The following is a 22,765-nucleotide window of genomic DNA, read 5'->3' as shown; positions in this document are numbered from 1 at the left end:
TGGAGAGACCTGTTGAGCAAATGTCCTCACCTTTTTCTCCTGCAGTGGTGACCTGGGGCACCTGAGGTCCCAGCAGCAATGATTCCCACCCATTTCTTCAGTGTTAGCAGCAGGACCATTCTATATGAGGGACACCCCGTTCTCTCTACCCACAAAGTCACCAAATGAATCTAATATCCTTCTGTGGGTAAATTCACTTAGTTGTGGCTGAAATTCCACGGTCACCCTTCACAAGGGCTGGTGAGGGCCGACCCCTAGCTTTCCTGATAGTCATGAGGTACTAGTGCTCCTTCATCCTGGGTTGGGACACAGGGCAGGAAGGGGCAGGTGGACCCCACCCACCTACACACCACTCAGCTGTCATGCCTGTTTCCAAGAGGGGCTTCATGATTTCCAGGGCTCTGCTGAGAGGGGCTTCTGGCAGATAGAACAGCCTGCAAGCTGGAGGGGAGGGAGTCTCTTCCCCAAATCGCACACCTGCCTGACAATGTGGCCTCCATACAGGGCCTGAAACCCATGCTTTCCACGACCCTCCTAGTTCTGCAGCTTCAGGGAGAGCAGCTCCAACAACTGCAGGACTTGATAGTTCTGAACGTGCAGAAGACCTTTCTACCTTGAGCATTTCCATCATCTCCTACCTCCTCCAAGAACCAGCCTTCACCCCACTTCCTACAGCAGCTCTAGAGGGCTGACACTTGCCAGAATCTCATTGACCACCTCCTGCCCCAGTCAGTGCAGAATGCTTTCTTTCGGACTTCTATGATGGGCCCTGGGTATGGGTGGGGAGGCACTTACCTCACAGTGGTAACACTCCACGTGGTAGTCTCTGTCCATGGACACAACACGGATGGTCTCGTCTGAGCCCTGGGACCAAAGAAAAGCAAGAACACGCAGGAGAGGCCTGTGAGGGGGCCTGTTGGACTTGATGTACTGCAGCGTGGGGAGGGAAGAGGGTTTGGGGGTAGTAGGTAGGTGGCCCTGGGAGGAGACTATAAATCAGCAGTACTTGTGGGAAAAAGAGTACATTTAAGCTGATGAGAGGGGAAGTGGGAGGGACAGAAGCCCTTCCTTCTGGAATGTCAGAGTCAACAATGAAAGAAAGACTTACATGGACATTTATTTTTTAAAATGAGTAAAGACAAGCCTCTCTGCTCATCTGCTAATCTTAGAATTAGTATCAAGTAAGGGAGTTTGACCTGATTATGGGGAAAAACCAGCATGAGAAGGGTACTGGGTTGGGGAAGCCAGGCAACAAGGAAGGGTGAGGACACCACTTATCTCAGAGGTGAGGTACAGTTTTATTGGTTTGTTTCTTTGAGACAAGGTCTTGCTCTGTCACCCAGGCTGGAATGCAGTAGCACCATCATAGCTTAGTGCAGTGTCAAACTCTTGGGCCCATGGAGCTAGGACTGCAGGCACATGCCACCACACTTGGCTAATTTTTAACAATTTTTTTGTAGAGATGAGATCTTGCTATGTTGACCAGGCTGACAATGTGGCCTCCAGACAGGACCTGAAACCCATGCTTTAGGACCCAGGCCGGTTCTAAACACTAGGCCTCAAGAAATGTACCTGCCTGGGCCTCCTAAAGTGCTGGGATTACAGGGGTGAGCCACCGCACCCAGGCCAGAGTCAAGATTTTGAAAAGGATACCTGAAAAGATGTAAGGACAGGACACGGATCTTGTAAATGATCCCGGGAGATATTCAGGTCTTAGATGCCCCTGGGAGCATGTCTGGAAAGGCATCTTACCTCAGGTGGAAGGATGGGAAGCCCGCAGGCTGCACACTTGGGGGCCAGCACCCTGCGGGGAGAAACAAAGCAGCAGTAAAATGCACATAGTGTTGTTTCTGGGAGCAAAGCCCAGAGTAAGACTTGCACCTGGAGCCCACGTGGAGCCTTCCTCCATGCCACCGCCTGCCCAACACTCTCCTCCCTCATAAATGACTGGAACCTGGCTCTCTTTGTGGAAGATGCCTTAGTACTGCTTAAGGAGTGTTCCCTGGCTGCAACAAGAACACTGGCTGCCTCTCATTCTTCTGGGGACAGCACTGTCTGTTTACACCCCTCACACTGCCTAGCACAGGCCCAGGCACACTAAGAGTGGTGGAAACCAGCACTGCATGGAGGCCTAGTGAAGTCAAGTCCCACTGACGCCACAGGGCTTGGCGGATTCCTCCCGAGGCCTAGCCAGGAATATGATTATAAGTATTGTTTTTAATGCTCTGTTTTTTTTCACTACACATAATTCTTTAATCTGTTCCTGTCATCACTGGCATCGACCAACCTCCCAAAGTCCCCGCTGAACCCCTCAAGTCCATTAAGCCTTTGCTGGACTGTCATCTCAGGGTGGCTGGCAAAGACGGTTCTGTCAGTTTCCATCGCTCACTCTGCTGAGATCAGCCCGGCCTACAAGAATAGGTCCTGTCTGCTTCCATCTCTTCTTACTTGTGGTAATCTCGGACACAGTAGATCTTGTTCTCTGAGTCTACGGTGAAGGGCACTCCATCCAAACACTCATTACAGATGACACAGCGGAAACAGCCGGGGTGGTAGGACTTCCCCAGGGCCTGTAGGATCTGGAGGAGAGGCCAAGACTCAGTGGGGATTATAGGGGAGGATGGTGGAAGGGGAGAGAAACATATCAGGCCTAAGGATGACAGAGCAGTCACACAGCATGAAGTACACTTACCCCAGAGTTTAACCTAGGAGAAGAACAAGAGGCAAGAGGTGATGGGGGTGGGAAAGGCAAATCTGTTTAGATGAATACACAGAAAGAGACCACACAGGGACCCTGTTCCTGCAGCCTCTCACAAGGTCTCTGAGCTGGGAAGGAAAAAGGGCTTCTTTCCGGGCCAGGTGCGGTGGCTCATGTCTGTAATCCCAGCTCTTTGGGAGGTCGAGGCAGGTGGATCACGAGGTCAAGAGATCGAGACCATCCTGGTCAACAAGGTGAAACCCCGTCTCTACTAAAAAGACAAAAAATTAGCTGGGCACGGTGGCACGTGCCTGTAGTCTCAGCTACTCGGGAGGCTGAGGCAGGAGAATTGCCTGAACCCAGGAGGTGGAAGTTGCGGTGAGCCGAGATCGCACCATTGCACCCCAGCCTGGGTAACAAGAGCAAAACTCTGTCTCAAAAAAAAAAAAAGGGCTTCTTTCCAACCCTCACCCTCGTACATAGTTCTTTCCTAGAAAGAGATGCTAAGGGCGGGCTGGGCCAATCCCAGGGCCAGAACCCACCATGGAGAAGTAGGATAAGATACAAAGCAAGACCACAGAAGGATCCATCCTTCCAGATTTGGGAAGCAGCAAGTATTTGGAAAAATGAAAGGAAATTCCACGTGGAAATGGCAGAGCTCAAAAGAAACTCCTTCACTGCTGCCTCTTGGGTGTCCCTTCTATGCAGCTTTGACTCTGGAGCATGATAATCTAGAAGTTCTGACTCAACCTGATGACCTAAAATCCAAGTGTAATAAGTAAAGTTTCTCTGTTGTTTTTAAACACAATGGAGGGAAAGCCCCACAAACCTTCTTCCCTCAGTGTCATTTGATCTGAATCTGGATGGATACCTGGAACTGCCAGAGCCAACGTGAAATCAGGACAGACACAAGACATGGAGAGCAGGAAAGAGAAGAGACGGAAAGAACACCCTTGCTGAGGTCCCTAAGTAACTGATTTAACTCATTCATGGAACCGTGTACCTCCAAGCCTCTTTTTAGGTGAGATAAAATATCCCTATTAAGTCAGTGGTCCTCGATGTGTGGCCCCTGGACCTTCAGCATTAGCATCACCTGGGAACTTGTTAATAATGCACATTCATGGACCCCAACCCAGACTTCTTGGATCAGAAACTTGGGGGGTAAGGCCCAGCAGTTGGTATTTTAACAGGGTGATTCTGATATATATGTTAAAGTTGGAGGATCATTGGTTTAACTTGAATTGAGTCTGTTTTTTTTTCTATAATTTGCAGTTGAAAGTATCTTTGCTGACTTAATAGGAGATGCATTTCTGCAATTACCTGTGCCATGAAACTTAGCGCAAACAACTGAACTACAGAATCAACACGAGTAAGGTCACACAGAAACATGCGTCTGCAAACAATGTACAGAACTGTCATCAGCATCCAGCAGTGGGAGCCACACGGAAAGCCTTCAAACAGGCTGAAGAAAGGGGATTTTGGATTTAGAGAAGCCTTGAGTATACTGTGAGACCCGGGGAAAAGATACGCTGTGTTCCAGCTCCTTCCCCTGGAAGCCTCAGGTGGATAACTCCACATTGCACAAGCTCCAGCCAAGAAGGCAAGAGGAGGGTGTGGTGCTATTCCAGCTTTCCTCTGCAAGCTCAGCTTTCAAGCTTCCCCATTCCCTCTTGGGTTTCACTAACCTTTGAGGCCCCTCTCTAAGGCAAAACAGGAAGAACAACTGGCTGGGCTTCCAAACCTTGGAATGCATTTCCCCCAAGATTAACACTCTCTTGGCAGAAAGAGATCCTTAAATTAATTTAATCCACATTGTGCCTAAAGTAAGACTGGAAAAAGATGTCACTTTGTTGCATTGTGACTAGCTGTAATACTTTTTTTATGTGAGACTATGCCTGGTTCTAACCTGGAAGCCCAGAATGTACCACTCCATTAACAAAAGGGGATACAGACAGACAATTTACACAAATAGTTAGACAGCTGAGGTTCTGTCTAGACATTCACTAAAAGTTTTCAAGTCCTAGAGAAGATCTCAAAGACTGAAGGTTCGATTTCATACTATCCCATATGGTAGAGATCTCACATCAAGAGATGGAGACTATTTCTCTCTCCCCTTGAATCAGAACTGGCTTTGTGACTTTCTTTAATTAACAGAAAGCAGAAGAAACAATGTTCTGAGATTTCTGAGTCAAAGGCTTAAGAAGACTGGCAGCTTCCACTTCCTATCTCTTGCTCTAAGCAAGTCTGAACTAGACTACTGAATGATTAGAGGCTACAGGGAGAGGGGACTAGCGGGTGAGAGGTCATCTTGGATGTTCCAGTTCAACTGTGCTACCAGCCGAACAAAGTTAAGTATGAGACCCTTGCCAATGTCACACAGAACTGAGCAGAAGAATCGCCCTACGGTGCCCTGAACTAATTCCTGACCCACAGCATGATAAATAAGAAATCACTATTGTTTTAAACTGCTAAGTCTTGGGGTGGTTTGTCATACAGCAATAGATAAATGACATACCCTGGGTTATCCAAAGAAGTCTTAGGATTACTAGAACTAAGAATAGGGTATAATCTTACTCATTAATTTGGAACATGTTGACTTCATATGCAGTAGGTTTGTCAGAAGGACGTTCAAAACAAAGGCAAATTCTGCTAAAGAAATAGAGCCCTTCAGAGTCTAAAAGATACCTGGGAAGGAGGGGTAAGTATATGTAGCTTCTGCCTACCTCCTGCTGCGAGCATGGGGGAAGGGCCATGTTTCCCAGGGAGGTCTTGGCTACCAATGAGGACACGGCTCTAATAGGGCTAAGACCTCTACTGAGGTCTGTCAAAGCCTGGGTGATAGCAGATATTTATCATAATAGGGAGGGCTCTGGATCACTGATGTTTTATAAATGTTAGCATATAACCAGCAGAAATGAGTGTTTATGTCCATCAAAAACATGTACAAAAGTGTTCACAGCAGCTTCATGCATAAATAGCAATAAACTAGAAACCAGCAAATCCCCATCAACATGAAAAGGGAGAAGCTGTACTATATCCATACAATGGAATTCCACTTAGCAATAAAAATCAGTGAACTACCAATACAGGTAACAGCATGGATGAATCTCAAACACATATATGTAAGTAAGACCTGAAAGAGTCTATACTATATGTTTCTATTTATATGAAGTTCCAAAACCAGCAAAATGAATTTCTGGCAACAGAAGTGGGAATAGTGGTTGCCTTTGTGGGAGCAGGGTCTTGAGTGGGAAGAGACAAGAAGGAACTTTCTGGAGTTTGGGAAGTGTTCTACATGTTGATTTGGGTGGTGGTTACAGGGGTATATGCACCTGTGAAAACATGTTCAGTTAAGATTTGTATCTTTTACACTTCAGAATTGTATCTTTTATTCTATGAGTTATTTCTCAATAAAGAGGTAAAATTAAAAATACTCATGATTAAAAAGTCTCTTCTCTAGAATGAAATTAATGAGTCAGCTTAGAGAGGGATTTGATTCTTTCCAACCGAAAGTATGTTATATAATCATTTCCTCTGATCAATATATTAAAGAACTTCTTAAAGTCTGGTTTCCAAAGGTGAACAATTTGATCTTGTATTCATTAACTTTACAACCTAACCCTCTGGGGAAAACTGTCCCCACTGAAGACCTGAAGCCAAGATAACCTCAGCCAGCCAGTGGCTGAGCAAGGAATGGAATGTATAATACATGGTCCTGGCTCTGCTGTCTCAGAACTAAATGACAAGCTCCAAAAACTCATCTTAGTAATGGTGTGAGCTGGGCAGAACACAGGGAGAAAAACAACTTTGCTCCTCCGGCTTTCTGCATTTGACTCTAAGGTAGCTGAGCCTTCTGCAGTAAAAACAGACCATACTTGGCATCTCACCTGGGATGCCAGAAGGAGCACAGAGAAGCCAGAGGGAGGTCAGTGTGATCCGAACAACCCAGAGGAGAAGGCATTATCGGAAACATGACATCCTGTGCTCTAGATGGTCAAAGATGTCAATTCTAATAAAAGCCAAAAACTTGGGTTCTATTCGATCAAGGAAGCTGCACTTCACAGGAACTTTTTTTTTTTTTTTTTAATGAGATGGAGTCTCGCTCTGTTGCCCAGGCTGGAGTGCAGTGGGGTGATCTTGGCTCACTGCCACTGCTACCTCCCAGGTTCAAGCGATTCTTCTGCCTCAGCCTCCTGAGTAGCTGGGACTATAGGCACGCACCACCACAGCCAACTAATTTTTGTATTCTTAGTAGAGACTGGGTTTCACTGTAATGACCAGACTGGTCTCAAACTCCTGACCTCGTGATCTGCCCACATTAGCCTCCCAAAGTGCTGAGATTACAGGCATGAGCCACTGTGCCCGGCCAGGACTTCTTTTAATAAAATCAGCCATAGGCCGGGCGCGGTGGCTCAAGCCTGTAATCCCAGCACTTTGGGAGGCAGGGGTGGGTGGATCATGAGGTCAAGAGATCAAGACCATCCTGGTCAACATAGTGAAACCCCGTCTCTACTAAAAATACAAAAAATTAGCTGTGCATGGTGGCACATGCCTGTAATCCCAGCTACTCAGGAGGCTGAGGCAGGAGAATTGCCTGAACCCAGGAGGCGGAGGCTGCGGTGAGCCAAGATCGCGCCATTGCACTCCAGCCTGGGTAACAAGAGTGAAACTCTGTCTCAAAAAAAAAAACAGCCATAACTGCAAATCAAGATAAGAAACACTGTCCTCAATTATTAATTTCTTTTTTCTCTAAATGACTCCTGTTCTATCTGAGATGCTGTTCTCTTCTTCGGCTGACCCACTCACCATGTCCATGATCAGATGTCCACAAAGAAAACACCTGTCAGCCGACTGCTGGAAACCAGAGTACTGCAGAAGAAAGAGAAAAGAAAGTTAAACCCAGACTGGGAAGATGAATCAGCCACTTCCCGGCCAGCCAAGAGGATTATAAGGAATTTCTCAGAAAGATGTGTCACTCTGCAGAATTCTGTCATTCCCCAAGTACAACACAGCTGTGGGCTGAGTCATAGAATATTCTCTGCCACAAAAGCCATTATGAATACGAGTACCACTCACTCTAACAATGCCTGTGTCTGGGCACCCACAGCATGCCAGGATCTATGTAAGGGGCTGTATATAGAGATGCTTTCATCCTATCTCGGTGGTTCTCAAAGAGCAGTTCCTGGCATCACTTGAAAACTGCAAAAAATGCAAATCCTTGGGCTCTACTCCAGACCTACTGATTTGGAAACTCAGGGGGTGGGTTCTGGCAATCTGTCTTTTCACAAGTCTTTCAGGGGGGATTCTGATGCATTCTCAAACCTCCACTCTGATGCTTACGACAGTTCTGCATGATTATCCAGAATCCTCAAACAGAAGCAGAGGGCAGCTCAGAGAGGTTAAGTGACCTTTTCAAGGTCACACAGCCAACAAAGGGTAAGGAAAGGAATCATATTCAACTCCGGTTCTGGTTAAAAAGCTAACGTCTTTGATAGTTAGCTTCCAAGAAACTTGGTAAATAAATATTTACTTAACCTTATCTTACCTAAACACACGCAGACACACAGAGTCTTGAAAGACAAGAGGTACTCTCTTAAAAAAACATACTAGATGATCCTACACACTAGACTAGAAGTTTGAGTATTACAAGCACAACTTAACTGGGGGAACCCTAATGAAAGGAAGGTGGGAAAAACGAAAAAGGGAAACTTTCTGCAACTCTGCACCGTGTGATGGAGGTTTCTGTTGTCTGGCACCTACGCCCCATTCTGGGGGTAATAATTCTTTAATTTTCACTTGGGATCCAGTCCCCAGCCCCACACCATGTGGCTCCCATTACTCATGTGGGCTGGCTCCATGCCGGGCCCAGGCAGGGCATTGACAGACCTGGCCCATCAGAGCCTTACATTCCTCCAGCACTGACGGTTTTTCCAGAGGTGGGCATGTGGCCCAGTAAGAGCCAATGAGACTCCAGGAGATGTCTGTGGAGGATTCCGAAGGAGGAACTGGCACTCTTGCCCATCGGATGTGAAACGGAGCGAATATAAACTCTGCGGTCCTGCCAACTTCTGGCCATCACACAGGACTTTTTGGTACTGAGACGCAGGGCCAAAAACTGCAGAGAAAATTAGTCCTGAGGCACTGCTGGAATAATCTCCTTTATACTTAAGCCTGTTTGGGTTTGCTTGTCTGTTTCTGGCCAACAGAAGTCAAAATGAATCAACTTTTCAGTGAAGACCAAATAGAGCTTTTCTCCAAGGGAAGGCAGGGAGAAGCTGGCCCTGAGCCCATTTCTGCATCTCACATTCCTCATCCCTGAGATGACAGGGTCAGTTCAACCACCATCTACCAAGCACCCACTCTGTGCATGGCACTGTGTTAGCATCTGCAGGTGTGAAGGTGAAGATGCACATTCTTGACACCCTGGGAGCTTTCAGTCAATGAAGGACACTTGTAAACAGACACACTGCTCAGGGCTAGCAGCCAGCAAGGGCAGGCCCTGGGCGTGGTGCTAGCACAGAGGAGCTCCTCCATTGTCGGAGCAGGAGGGACAGGAAGGCTGTTGGGGGGATCTGGGCAAATAAAGGGCCAAGACGTTGCAAGCGGGAAATGGCCCAAGCAAAGGTACGACGGCATGAGGCTGCACAGGAGTGGGTGGCGGGGGGGTCAGACCTTGGAGGGTTTCTAAGTGTGCTTTGTACCCTGCAGATACTGGGACCATGCAGGCCAGGTTTACGCCCTATGAGGCCTCCTGAGGTGGGTGTGTGGATCCCGTTAAGCTGGCCTGGCTGAGCCATGCTGGAGGTGCGAACGGAGGCAGAACTGTGGAAGACATGGCAGCACAGGATTCCACGCCTGGCTGTATTCAAGGAGGTGGGGCTGAGGACAAATCTAGGATGCAATTCTCGGAGATCAGCACACAAGGCATGGTGAGATTTTCTGCTTCACACAAGTGTGGCGAGGGACTGGTATTTGAGGGGCTGGGAGACAGCCCAGGGGACATGTCCAGGGGGCAGTGGGATGCCAGCAGCTGGCCTCAGACATGCAGCAGGATGAGAGCTCATGTCTGGGAGCCACTGGCACATGGATGGACTTCTGGTCCATGGGAGAAGCTAGATTCCCAGAGAGAGCAGGATGAGAAGAAGAGACCAGGTCCCAGTCCAGACGTTTAAGAGGAGGAGTCCAGGGTGGTGGAAGAGGCAGAACTGCAGAAAGCAGCAAGAGGACAGGCCAAGTAACCCCATAGTTCCTTCAAAGCACAAGGCTGTGTTGTTTGCATTGGCTCAGGAACACGGCCACCCCCATGCATCTACAGAAGGAAAGGCAGGACCCCTCTCTCCAGCAGCACAGCTCCCCTACACGCTGGTCCAGGTACCCCCAGGCCCCTGCCCTCTGACCCTGGCCAGGACATGCAAGGGGAGGCTTGGGTGACACACTCACCAGGAAGTCTTCTTCACAAAACACTTTGCCATTGACAAAATAAAAGGCTTTTCCTCTCAGCTTCCGGCCTAAGGAAAAAAATACAAAGACAGGGTAAACAAAGAAAAATTTTAATATGCAGTGAAAAAAGTGAAAGTGAAAAGCAAAATCTTTAGGCAGAAATAAACACATAAAACCCACCAACTGTCAATGACACTTTCCAGTTCCTAAACAAGGCCATGGCCGTTGGCGAGATGCAGGCAGGCTGAGGCCGGGAGGAAGGGTGCCCTGGCAGGTGCTATTTGGCAAAAAGACTCAAGGGCTGACTTGGAAGTCATCCTACGCTCACCTTCCAGCGCCTCTTCTCTAATTGGAAAGACGCCAGCAAAGCATTTGGTGGCAGGACGGCAGAGGCACACCCAAGACGGCGTCCGGACAACAGTCTCTCGTGAAGACGCAGTTTCCCACAGGTATTTAGGACAGTCACCTTGGACATGTGCTCCAGAACTGTTGTGACCGCTTACCAGGAGAGTCCTATACATTGGTTAACTATTTTTTCCTATCTTTTTCTTATGTGAACTGTAGAAAACACACATCGTTGGAAGGGTATTTTGTTTTCTCTTGATCTAAAATGAGTAGGCAGGAGTGGGAGAAATTCAAAGGACCCCGATTCCTTGGATGGAACTCTTGTTTCCGTAAGGGTACAACAGGCAAACATCCTTTATCTGGCTCTCTCATCTCTTAGAGAACACAATGGCGCTGCGGCTCAAGGTTGGCAGAGGCATCATTAGGGTGTCCCTGGATCCCCTACTCAGTGGTATTCACAGACCTGAGAGCATTTCCAGTGCCAGGCTCAGCACATACTCAACAGGCAATGTGGGCTTTCAGAAACCGAATGATCTCTCCACAGAAATTTAAACCAAGCCCTCTGGGGCCAGGGTCCACAACATGAATGCAAAATCACCGATGTCACAACGGTGCCTGAGACACAGAGAAACCCGCCAGACAAACACTGGCTGCCCTCACCTGGCGACGCTTACAGGAGGCAAAGCAGTGCAAGGCAGGTAGCGACAAGACTGTCAGTGAATACTCCTCAGACTTCACAGAGGACCCAGAAAGCATCGATGCAGAGGACAAGACATAAAAAAAGGGAGTCACTTTTTTTTTTTTTTTTTTTTTTTTTGAGCTGGAGATTTGCTCTTGTTACCCAGGCTGGAGTGCAATGGCGTGATCTCGGCTCACTGCAACCTCCTCCTCCTGAGTAGCTGCGATTACAGGCACACGCCACCATGCCCAGCTAATTTTTTGTATTTTTAGTAGAGACGGGGTTTCGCCATGTTGACCAGGATGGTCTCGATCTCTTGACCTCGTGATCTACCCGCCTCGGCCTTTCAAAGTGCTGGGATTACAGGTGTGGGCCACCGCGCCCAGCGGGGGTAACTTTAACTACAAATACAGAAACCTCCAGATGGATAAAAGCCCTAAGTATAAAAAAAAAAAAATTAGGATAAGAAACTACAAGCTTTTCAAATTTTCTACTTTGTGATAGTTTATGTATTTTATTTTTATTGTAAGAAAAGAAAGTCTGACTTTGGCATGGAGAAGGATTTCGTAGGTAAGATATAAAAAGCACATTGTGTAAAGTTCAACTGATCAATAGACATCAAAAATGTAAACCTCTGTACAAGAAAAAAGGGTTCAAAAGATGAAACTCTGCCGGGCATGGTGGCTCACGCCTGTAATCCCAGCACTTTGGGAGGCCGAGGCAGGTGGATCATGAGGTCAAGAGATCAAGACCATCCTGGTCAACATGGTGAAACCCTGTCTCTACTAAAAATACAAAAAATTAGCTGGGCACGATGGCACGTGGCTGTAATCCCAGCTACTCGGAGGCTGAGGCAGGAGAATTGCCTAAACCCAGGAGGCAGAGGTTGTGGTGAGCCGAGATGGCGCCATTGCACTCCAGCCTGGGTAACAAGAGCAAAACTCTGTCTCAAAAAATAAAAAAAATAAAAAATAAAAGATGAAACTGCTGAAAAGCCAGCCTGCTCCCCAGCAGGGAGGCAGAGGAGAGGGTCCCAGGACAGGGCTTGAGGCTGCATGGAGAGCAGTGGAGATGGAGGAGGCTAAGTTCTCAGCTGTCCTGGCTGTAGGTGAGATGTGGAGGTGGGAACGGAGGCACTGAAGAGGCAAGAGGCTAAGGCTAGGAAAGGAATGAGGGGGCCTCTCGGCTGATAACCCACTTTGATGCCTCTGTGCTTTGCTTAACTAGATGACCCTTTCCTCAGGCCTGACCAGACCATTCTGATATAGTTTGGATATCTGTCCCCATTCAAGTCTCATGTTGAAATGCAATCTCCAATGCTGGAGGTGGGGCCTGGTGGGAGGTGACTGGATCATGGAGTGGTTTCTCATGGTTTAGCACCATCTCCCTTGGTGGTGTCATGGTGATAGTGAGATCTGGTTGTTTACGAGGGTGCAGCACCTTCCACTCTCCCCCCTGCTCCAGCCGTGTGAGGTGATTGCTCTCCCTTTGCCTTCCACCATGATTGTAGGTTTCCTGAGGCCTCCCCAGAAGCCAAGCAGATGCCTACAGAACCATGAGCCGGTTAAACCTCTTTTCTTTATAAATTACCCAGTCTCAGGCATTTCTTTATATGCAATGCAAGAATGGACTAATACATCTTCTTTGCTGTGGTGGTCGTTGCTGCCAGATCTACTGTTGTCTGAGTGTTTCCCTAGCCCTCCTGTTGGTTCCTGTAGGGCTTGCTAATACTCTGAGTATATGCTACATTCCGTGAGGATATACCTAAGTCAGCTTCATACTTGGAGGCAAGGGCTTGGCAATACTCTGGAGTGCAGTAAATGTTGAGTTAAAGAAAAAAGGAAGAGTAAGCTATGGATCAGAAGATGGCCAGAGCACATATCTTATGGCATTAGTATCTGGCCAGGCACAGTGGCTCACAACTATAATCCCAGCACTTTGGGAGACTGACATGGGAGGATCACTTGAGGTCAGGAGTTTGAGACCAGCCAGTCTAACATGGTGAAATCTCATCTCTACAAAAAATACAAAAAGTAGCTGGGCATAGTGCCATGTACCTGTAGTCCCAGCTACTCGAGAGTCTGAAGCAAGAGATTGCGATGAGTCAAGACTGGGCAACAGAGCAAGACTCTGTCTCAAAAATAAACAAATAAACTAAAATGGTTTTAGTACCTAAGACACAAGGAACACCAAAGAATCAATATGAAAAAGATAAATGAGCAATGCGGAAAATGAGCAAAGGGCAGGAAGAGAAAGCACACAGAATAAAGAGCCTGTTAAACCTCAGACAACAACCAGAATAATTAACCATAGTCCAATATCAACAATATAATAAAAAGATGTTCAATCCCATCAACAGTCAGGATAACGCAAACTAAAACCACAGTGAGAGTCTATCTCACTTTCACAGATTGGCGAAAATCACTAAATTTAATAGCATGTCTTGGAAGGTGTGGGACAAGAGGATCCCTTTCACACTGGTGGGTGTCAGCTGGGATGACTACTTGGGAACAATCTGTCAAGGGCCAATAGATCTAAAAATCCACACAATCCACAACACACTTCTAAGATTGCCCCTTGAGAAGATTACCCAAATATGCATGAGGACAGACATGTATGAATGTTCACAGCAATGCTGTTACAGAAAAATTAGAAGCCTCTTCAGTGTTCACTAGATAGGAGAATCGATAAATAAACTGAGGAAGAAACTAGAGCCATATTTACTAGATGTCATACCAGACAGCAGTTAAGGACTAGATCTATGTATGTCACCATTAACTGAACTGAACACCAGTGCAAATAAGGCACAATGCCGAAGATACAGCAATGACGGTCTATATGTAACTGAGTGTGCGCGCGTGCACATACATACACAAACTAATACTGCATTTTTTTTTTTGAGATGGAGTCTCACTCTGTTGCCCAGGCTGGAGTGCAGTGGCACGATCTTGGTTCACTCAACCTCTACCTCCTGGGTTCAGGCAATTCTCCTGCCTCAGCCTCCTGAGCAGCTAGGGATTACAGGCACTCGCCACCATGGGGGGTTAATTTTTGTATTTTTAGTAGAGTTGGGGTTTCACCATCTCCACTGAACACCTGCTGGAATTACAGGTGTGAGCCGCCATGCCTGGCCACAAACTAGTACCGTATGTCTTACTGGTAGTATATATGGTCACAGTAGGAAAATTTCAATTCATAATTAGCAGCTGCCCTAGGGAAGGAAGGGAGAGGATGGGAAGAAGAATCAAGATGATTCCAATTTTTATATAATGTTTTATTTCCTTTATAAAAAAGAACCAAAACTACAATGTAAAAATGTCTGTGCATTCTAAGTGACAGGATTATTTCCTATAGTGACTTTCCAGTAAGTTTTAAAATAAACACACACACACACACACACATTTAGGTGAAATGCCATAAACCAAAGGGCAAGAACAAACTAGAGCAAACATCTATACTATATGATAGAAAAGGACTTAACTCTAACATGAAAATAACTCAAGCAACAGCCCTGTATAAAAAACGGGTAAAGAAAAGGCAGACCACAAGAGAAGTAAGAGTCATCAATAACTATAAAACAGAATCTTTAGCTTTCTTTATGATTTAAAAAATATTGATGCCAGGCACAGTGGCTCATACCTGTAATCCCAACACTTCGGAAGGCCAAGGCAGGAGGATCACTTGAACCCAGGAGTTTAAGACCAGCCTAGGCAACACAGCACGATCTCATCTCTACAAATAATTAAAAAATCAGCTAGGTGTAGTGGTGCATGCCTGTAGTCCCAGCTACTTAGGAGACTGAGCTAGGAGGTTCACTTGTGCCTAGAGGTTGAGGCTGCAGTGAGCCGAGATCGCACCTGCGCACTCCTGCCTGGACGAAAGAGTGAGACTCTGTCTCTCCAAAAACAAACAAAACCTTATGCTTTACCTATCAGACTAGCAAGGGTTAAAAAGAATGATAACCCGGTGTTAGTAATGACACAGACAGACAGATACTTGTTCACACTCTGCAAGGGAGAGCAGAAGCTGAAACAAGCTCTTAGGAGAGAAATTTGGCATTAAATGTCAATGGAATTTAAAAAGTTCAGATATTTTCTCCCTAAAAATTCTACTTCAGGAATTTATCCTAGAGAAATCATCATCTCAGCTTTATTTATAATAGCTTGCTAAAAATGAGCACCAAATGTCCAATTCCTATTAAATAAGTGATGACCCATATACATGTTGGAATATAATGCAGCCATAAAAAGACTGTGTTTTCAAAAAAAGATTGACAGGGAAACATATAAAATATGTTTAAATGAAGTATACAAGTGTGTGTGTTACAGTTATGAACACTCACATACATGATCACAAAATTATGTGTACATTCATACACATAAGATGTATACCAAATTTTAAGTCATTATCTTCGAGTGAAAGAAACAGGTGATTTTCAATTACTGTTTTTTCCTGCAATAATTATGCATTATTTTTATAACCTGAAACAAAGTTTAATGAAGTCGGGGAATGTTGGGGCGGGGTGTGGAAGAGGCAATGGGACTTACATAGAAGGCCACAACTCTTTAGGCCTCCAAAGTTGCTCTCTTGTCCTCCCTCAGAGTCACTGCTGCCCTCTCTTCTAGCAGGTCCCCAACCTTGAATGTTCACAGTATTTTCTGACTCTGCTAAACTAGGGTACCAAGAATGTTTACCGACAGCTGGATGATCTCCGGGACCATCAGCAGAATTCCCTTGACAGCCATGGAAATTAATTTCAGTCATTTTACTTAAACTTTCGTCTCTATAAAGGGACTCCAGAGGACCCCAAGTTTTAGAAAAGAAAATGAGAACTAACTAGAGTATCTTTCCCATGTTTTCCCCACATCAGATACCTACCCAGGTACAGCTCATCTGTTGTCCTCTGTCCCTCACCAGGAACAAGGTGACAAGGACACAAACAGCCCACCTGGCCGGGTGCGGTGGCTCACGCCTGTGATCCCAGCACTCTGGGAGGCTGAGGCAGGTGGACCGCTTGAGGTCTGGAGCTCGAGACCAGCCTGGCCAACATGACGAAACCCCATCTCTACTAAAAATACAAAAATTAGCTTGGTGTTGTGGCCCGTGCCTGTAATCCCAACTACTTAGGAGGCAGAGGTAGGAGAATCGCTCGAACTGGGGAGGTGGAGGCTGCAGTGAGCTAAAATCGCACTATTCCACTCCAGCCTGGATGACACGGCGAGACTCGGTCTCAAAAACAAAACAAAACAAAACAAAAAACAGCCCACATAAGAGAAGCTGCTCAACCAGGAAGGAAAACAATTCACACACTGTCTAATCACAAACAAAGTCTAAATCTTTAATTGTCGAGTTCCCCAGTTTGGCTGCTTCCTCCTCAGAATTCCTGCAAGGTAAATTCACTTCTGATGAGAGGAAAGGAGGTGGGGCTGAAGTTGTGGATGCGGCACCTAGAGGGTGCGAGGAGGTCGCCAGGAAACGACTTCCAGATCTTGGGCTTCTGACCAATGTATGGAGAACACAGCAAACAGCACTCTGGTTCCAGGAATGGGGTTAGCAAGTTCTGAGGAATCTGAACTGGAAATCAATGTTTTGTGTAACAGGGCGAAGACCACCTCTATTCCAAAAATCCCAGAGGAAGATCATTGAACACGCAGAAGCACTGAACAAAGATTTTTAAGTGTTTGTAATTGTTATCACTGCATATTTTCATAAGCTACTGCTGAGAGTGTAAGATGATAAACTCTCCCTGCAAGGGAAACTTTAAAATGTTTATGTCTGACTCAGTGAGGTTATCTGAGACTTAGCTTTGGGAAAGAATTTTAAAAAGTGAATAAATATTTACTTAGATCCAAATTGGCAGTCTTCGAGGAATGGTTACATAAACCAGAGTACAGCTAAATGATGAATGTTACATAGCTATCTAAAATCTCATTTAAATAGTGTTTTAGTCATATTGGAAAATGCTTATGCTACAGAAGGGTTGCATATATGTGTTTTTGGGTTTTTTGAGATGGAGCCTGACTCTGTCACCCATGCTGGAGTGCAGTGGCACAATCTAGCAGCCTCAGCTTCCCCGGCTCAAGGAATCCTCCCACTTCAGCCTCCTGAGCAGGTAGGACTACAGATGTGCACACCACAACTGCCTAATTTTTGTATTTTTTCTAAAGACAGGGTTTTGCCACGTTGCCTAAGGCTGGTCAACAACTCCTGGGATCAAGTGATCAGCCCACTTTCACCCTCCAAAATTCTGGGATTACAGGTGTGAGCCACTGCACCCAGCCTGAAAATATATTAAGGGAAAAAAGCAAACCAGACAAGTGTATTTATAGTTCAATTCCATTCCAGTAATTTGCACATGCCACTGATATGCAAAGAGGAAAAAACGAACGGCGGGTAACACTGGTAGAAGTGTAACAGTGAAACGTCACTTTCGACTTTATATACGTCAATATTTTAGATTTTCTTTCTAGTATTAGGTGGAGTAACAGATGGTATAAGAGAGAAATTTCACTTTTGTACTTCATATATTTCTGTATTAAATGTTTCTAGAATTATGTATAATATGAAAAACAATACTTTTAATTTTAAAGGAAAACCCTTATGTTATAATGAGAAAAGCAAAAAAGCAAGATTTTAAAATTGTGCATCTCAACTATATAAAGAAGAAATTCAAAGAAAAAAGACTGGAAAGGAAGTGTGCCCATGAGTGGCAGTGCCTCTGAGTGGAAATACATAAAATCCACATGGTGAGGCCGGGCACAGAGGCTTGCACCTGTAATCTGAGCACTTCGGGAGGTTGAGGTGGGCAGATTACCTGAGGTCAGGAGTTTGGGACCAGCCTGACCAACATGGAGAAACCCCGTCTCTACTAAAAATATAAAATTAGCCAGACATGGTGGCACCTGTCTATAGTCCCAGATACTTGGGAAGCTGAAGCACGAGAATTGCTTGAACCCGGGGAGGCAGAGGTTGTGGTGAGCCGAGATTGCACCATTGCACTCTAGCCTGGGCATCAAGAGTGAAACTGTTAACTCCAAAAAAAAAAAAAAAAAAAGAATCTGCATGGTAGAAGGGATGGTTTACTTGCTAATTATTTGCTTCTATATACTTTCCCAAACATTTACCAATGAGCAACGTTGCTCTGATCATCATTTTAAACATTCCCAGCTGGCAAGATAAGTCTTCTTGCTGCCAGCTCCCACAGCTGAGAATCCCATGTCCAGATACAGAAGGCCAGTACAGGGGATTAGGAGATTATGTCTGATTTTCCTTTATTCCAAATCTTAAAAAGCTGAGACTCCCCTACTGACCTAAGAGGGTGAGGCTTAGTTTTTAAGACCACCTGAGTTTAGAAACTGGATAGTGTATCAAAATGCATTTGTTTGCCTTCTGAGTGGGAGAAAAGTCACATCTAGTGACTGTCGTCTGTGGTCCAGGTACTATGTTTAGGGCTTTCACATATATTTTTAAATGCTTGAAAACTTTGCCGCACAGGTTATTCCATCACCCTACCTTCTGACCCTGTACTGCCATGTGCCTGTGACAGAAGAAACCCACAAAGCCATTTCCTACTCAAAGCCGTCACCTACTCCAGGTTTCAGCCAGTGTGGAAAGGGTTCACGAAAGAGGCAGAATAACACACATCCCCTGTGAATGTCATGGAGCAGTGCAAGGATACAGGAATTGATTACTTTTGGGAATCACTCAAAATCACACCCAAGGATCACTCCTAACTTTCTGGAATAAATATATGACACTTATGAGTTACACGTTACTGTTTTCATTTCATAAGTGAGGAAGTTAAGGCTCAGAGAGGCTTACCCAGGTAGTAAGTGGACAGGATGGGAACCCAGATTTGTCTGACTCTGAAGTCTGCTGGTTCCACTGCACTATGAGACCATCCAGCAATATTTAATGCTTGTTGGATGCATACAATCCAGTTCCTAGCAGGTCTTTTTCTTTTCTTTTTTCTTTCTTTCCTTCCTTCCTTACTTCCTTCATCCCTCCCTCCCTTCCTTCCTTCCTTGAATGGAGCTTTTTATTTTCTTTCCCTCCCTCGTTCTCCCTCTCTCCCTCCCTCCTACCTTCCTTCCTTCCTTCCTATGGAGCAGCCCTCCCTCCCCCACTCTCACTCTCTCTTTCTTTCTGTCATCTTGCTCTGTTGCCCAGGCTGGAATGCAGTGGTGCAATAATAGCTCACTGCAGCCTCGAACTCCTGGCCTCTGCAATCATCCCGCCTTGGCCTCCCAAAGTGTTGAGATTACAGGTGTGAGCTACCATACCTGGCCGGAAAAGGGTATTTTCATTCAAGCATTTTCTAGGTACTGGGCCTTTTATTTATTTCGTGTTTCACTTAAGTGTCATGAAAATTCTGTAAAAACTCCCTGTGATGACAGGCATTTGGATGTAACTTGATAGGTAACCTTCCACGTAGAAACAGGCTAAAGTTTGTATCTTTGGAGAAAGGGGGTTGCTGAGAGCAAGGTGAGGCCAGGTAGGAAACAGCAAGCAACCTGGTGCTGAGAAACAGCGAGGTAGAAAAGGTATTCTCCAGGCTAAATCACCCCAGATCTGGCCAATGGAACAGATGCCAACTAACCTGAAAATTCCTGGAATCACTGCCATCCTCCTGAAAGTTCCAATCAAGAGCAGGATCCAGAATCCTCCTCATTGACCTTTAAGCTAGAGCACCCAACCACCACTAGGTGGTGCTAAACCACAGCCAGGACAAGGACAGATTGAAGCAGCACAACTTACTCCAAGCTGGCCAGCCCTGGAGGCCTGCTTAGGTCATTTCATTAATCTCGAAATAATGTGCCCTGACGTCTGGGCAGTTGAAACTCACTTATTGCATTATGGTAGAGTTTTACTGAAGCTTTTTGGATTTTTTTGCTAATGGAGAAACAAAAGCTAAAGAGGTTAAATTTACCTATGTAGCTAAGGTTAAATAAATAGAAGAGTTGAGATTTGAAGCCAGGTCTCTCTTGTGCAAAGTTAACACTCTTTCCACCACACTATACTGTCACCCTCATTGTCTGTTCCAAAAGGAATATCTCTCAGACTAAGGGGAATGTCTTAGTCATTTAGGTTGTTAGAACAAACTAACATAAACTGAGGAGCTTAAACCACAGACATTTATTTCTCCCAGCTCTGGAGGTTGGAAGTCCAACATCAGGATGCTAGTAGGGTGAGGTTCTCGGTGAGGGTCCAATTCCTGATTTACAGATGGCTGTCTCCTTGCTGTGTTCCCACGTGGTGGAAAGGGAACTAAATTTCTGAGCTCTACTTATAAAGCCACTAATCCTATTCATGAAGTCTCCACCCTCATACTTAATCACCTCCCAAAGACTCCACCTCCAGATACTATCACGTTGGGATTAGGGTTTCAACACAGGGATTTTGGGGCGCTATAAATGTTCAGTCCATTGCAGGAAAGAAGATGGATTTCCTGGCATTCCCAGTTAAACTTCTCTCTGCTCCCTTGAGCACTGTCCTCACTGACTGGCTAAGGTGGCTCATACTTAGAGGTGTAATGCCAGGGAGCTGCTGTGGCTATGGCGGAGGTAATAAGGACAGAGGACAAATGGGACAGCCAAGGGATAAACGCCAAAGACCCTTAGCACGCTTCAGAACCACCAGGTGGGTTTGTTAAAACACAGATTTCTGATTTAGTAAGTGTGGGAAGGGGTCCGAGCCTCTGAATTTCTGTAAGTTCCCTAGTGACGCTGACGGTGCTAGTCCAGAGACCACACTTTGAGAACCACCAAGTCAGGCTATGCCTCAGGCTTGTCTCTGAACTGGCACTGCCATTTGATGCTGTTCATCTTAGTCAAAAATGCTAAGACCTAAACTATCCCTGGATAATCAGCATCAAACACAACGCTGGGGTGGGAGTGTCAGTGCTACATCTTTAAAATTCTGGTTTCAGAATCGTCTTGCTTCCAGCAGAGGAATTCACTGCACTAGGAAAGAGCCGATGATAGTCACACTAAATATATACTCAATAGACCATTCTTACAGTTTTAGAACACAGTAGTCAAAATGCTCTTTATTTTCCTATTACATCAGCCGTTTATAAAATATTGACTGATAGGCTGGGCGCGGTGGCTCACACCTGTTATTCCAGCACTTTGAGAGGCCAAGGCAGGCAGATCACTTGAGGTTAGGAGGTCGAGACCACCTTGTCCAAAAACATGGTGAAACCCCATCTCTATGAAAAATATAAAAATTAGCCGGGTGTGGTAGTGTGAGCCTGTAATCCCAGCTACTCATGAGGCTGACGCAGGCGAATTCCTTGCGTCAAGATCAGGCCACTGCACTCCAGCCAGGATGACAGAGTAAGACTTTTCCCAAAAAAAAAAAAAAAAAAAGTGACTGATAAATGTACAGACTTACAGAGAATCCACTTGAAAAAGACACTTCCCATAGATGTGGTGAAATTTTTTTTTTTTTTGAGACAGGGTCTTATTCTGTCACCGAGGCTGGAGTGCAGTGGTGCGATCTCCTTCTGGGCTAGAACAATCCTCCCACCTCAGCCTCCTGAGTAGCTGGGAACACATGCAGATGCCACCATGCCTGGCTAACTTTGTGTGTGTGTGTGTGTGTGTGTGTGTGTGTGTGTGTGTGTGTGTGTGTGTGATGGAGTTTCACTCTTGTTGCCCAGGCTGGAGTGCAATGGTGCGATCTCAACTCACCACAACCTTCACCTCCCAGGTTCAAGTGATTCTCCTTCTGAGTAGCTGGGATTACAGGCATGTGCCACCATGCCCAGCTAATTTTGTATTTTTGGTAGAGACGGGGTTTCACCATGTTGTCCAGGCTGGTCTCGAAATTCACAGCTCAATCTATCACCTGCCTCGGCCTCCCACAGTGCTGGGATTACAGGCGTGAGCCGCCATGCAGGCCATGAGTGAATATTTTATATTTGCCATTAGGGCATCTTCAGTTGAAAAGAGAAAAATGCATCTGATAAAGCCAGTGTAGTTTAGCAAAGGAAAACAAGAGTTACGGACATCGTAGAGAGAGGTCAGCCATTTAATCTGACAGAACTAAAACCTGCAATAGTACTCACCATTCCTGCTTCCCTATAAAACAGAAATGAGCTATAACCTATTCTGGAAACATAATTGGCCCTTAGCGGTAAGACTCCACCACAAATTTCAGTTCCAAAATATCTCCCTGAAAAGTAAAAATGCAAGAGTTTCCCAACAATGAGAAGAGTTCCCGAGAAAAGCAAGTGAAAATTAGCAGTCGCTTGGATTTTCTGATTGTTCTGTTGCAGTCAGCAACTTCTACCTGTGCTGCCCATGGGGGCCACCAGCCACATGTGGTTATTTATATGTAAGTTTAAATTGATTAAGATAACATTGAAAACTTAGCACCAGTACTTGAACAAGTATATCCTGTGTACTGGATGGCCACTTGTGACTAAGTCAGCTTTAGAATATCTGCACTGTCACACAAAATTCTACCCAATCTACTTCTACTTCAAACAGCTTTTCTAGAATATATGTTAATTCTGTTTTTTTTTTTTTTCTTTTTGAGACAGAGTCTTGCTCCGTCACTCAGGTTGGGGTATAGGAATGCAATCTTGGCTCACAGCA

General features: G+C 45.6%; 1 protein-coding gene across 1 annotated transcript in view; it reads right to left on the bottom strand.

Moving 5' to 3' along the window:
- The window catches only part of LIMD1 (LIM domain containing 1), an 86,984-nt gene that overhangs the window by 5,614 nt on the left and 58,605 nt on the right, over positions 1-22,765 (bottom strand). The window contains exons 3-7 of the mRNA XM_035275056.3: positions 10,139-10,206; positions 7,505-7,567; positions 2,449-2,579; positions 1,753-1,804; positions 796-864 (exon numbers count right to left, since the gene is read on the bottom strand). Coding sequence (XP_035130947.1) covers positions 796-864; positions 1,753-1,804; positions 2,449-2,579; positions 7,505-7,567; positions 10,139-10,206 — 383 coding nt within the window. The remainder of the gene's footprint in view (positions 1-795; positions 865-1,752; positions 1,805-2,448; positions 2,580-7,504; positions 7,568-10,138; positions 10,207-22,765) is intronic.

This window comes from Callithrix jacchus, chromosome 15 (assembly GCF_049354715.1).
Source record: "Callithrix jacchus isolate 240 chromosome 15, calJac240_pri, whole genome shotgun sequence".
NCBI classification, from domain to species: domain Eukaryota; kingdom Metazoa; phylum Chordata; class Mammalia; order Primates; family Cebidae; genus Callithrix; species Callithrix jacchus.
Note: the sequence above shows the minus strand (reverse complement) of the source record. Positions and strands in the feature narration are given on the sequence as shown.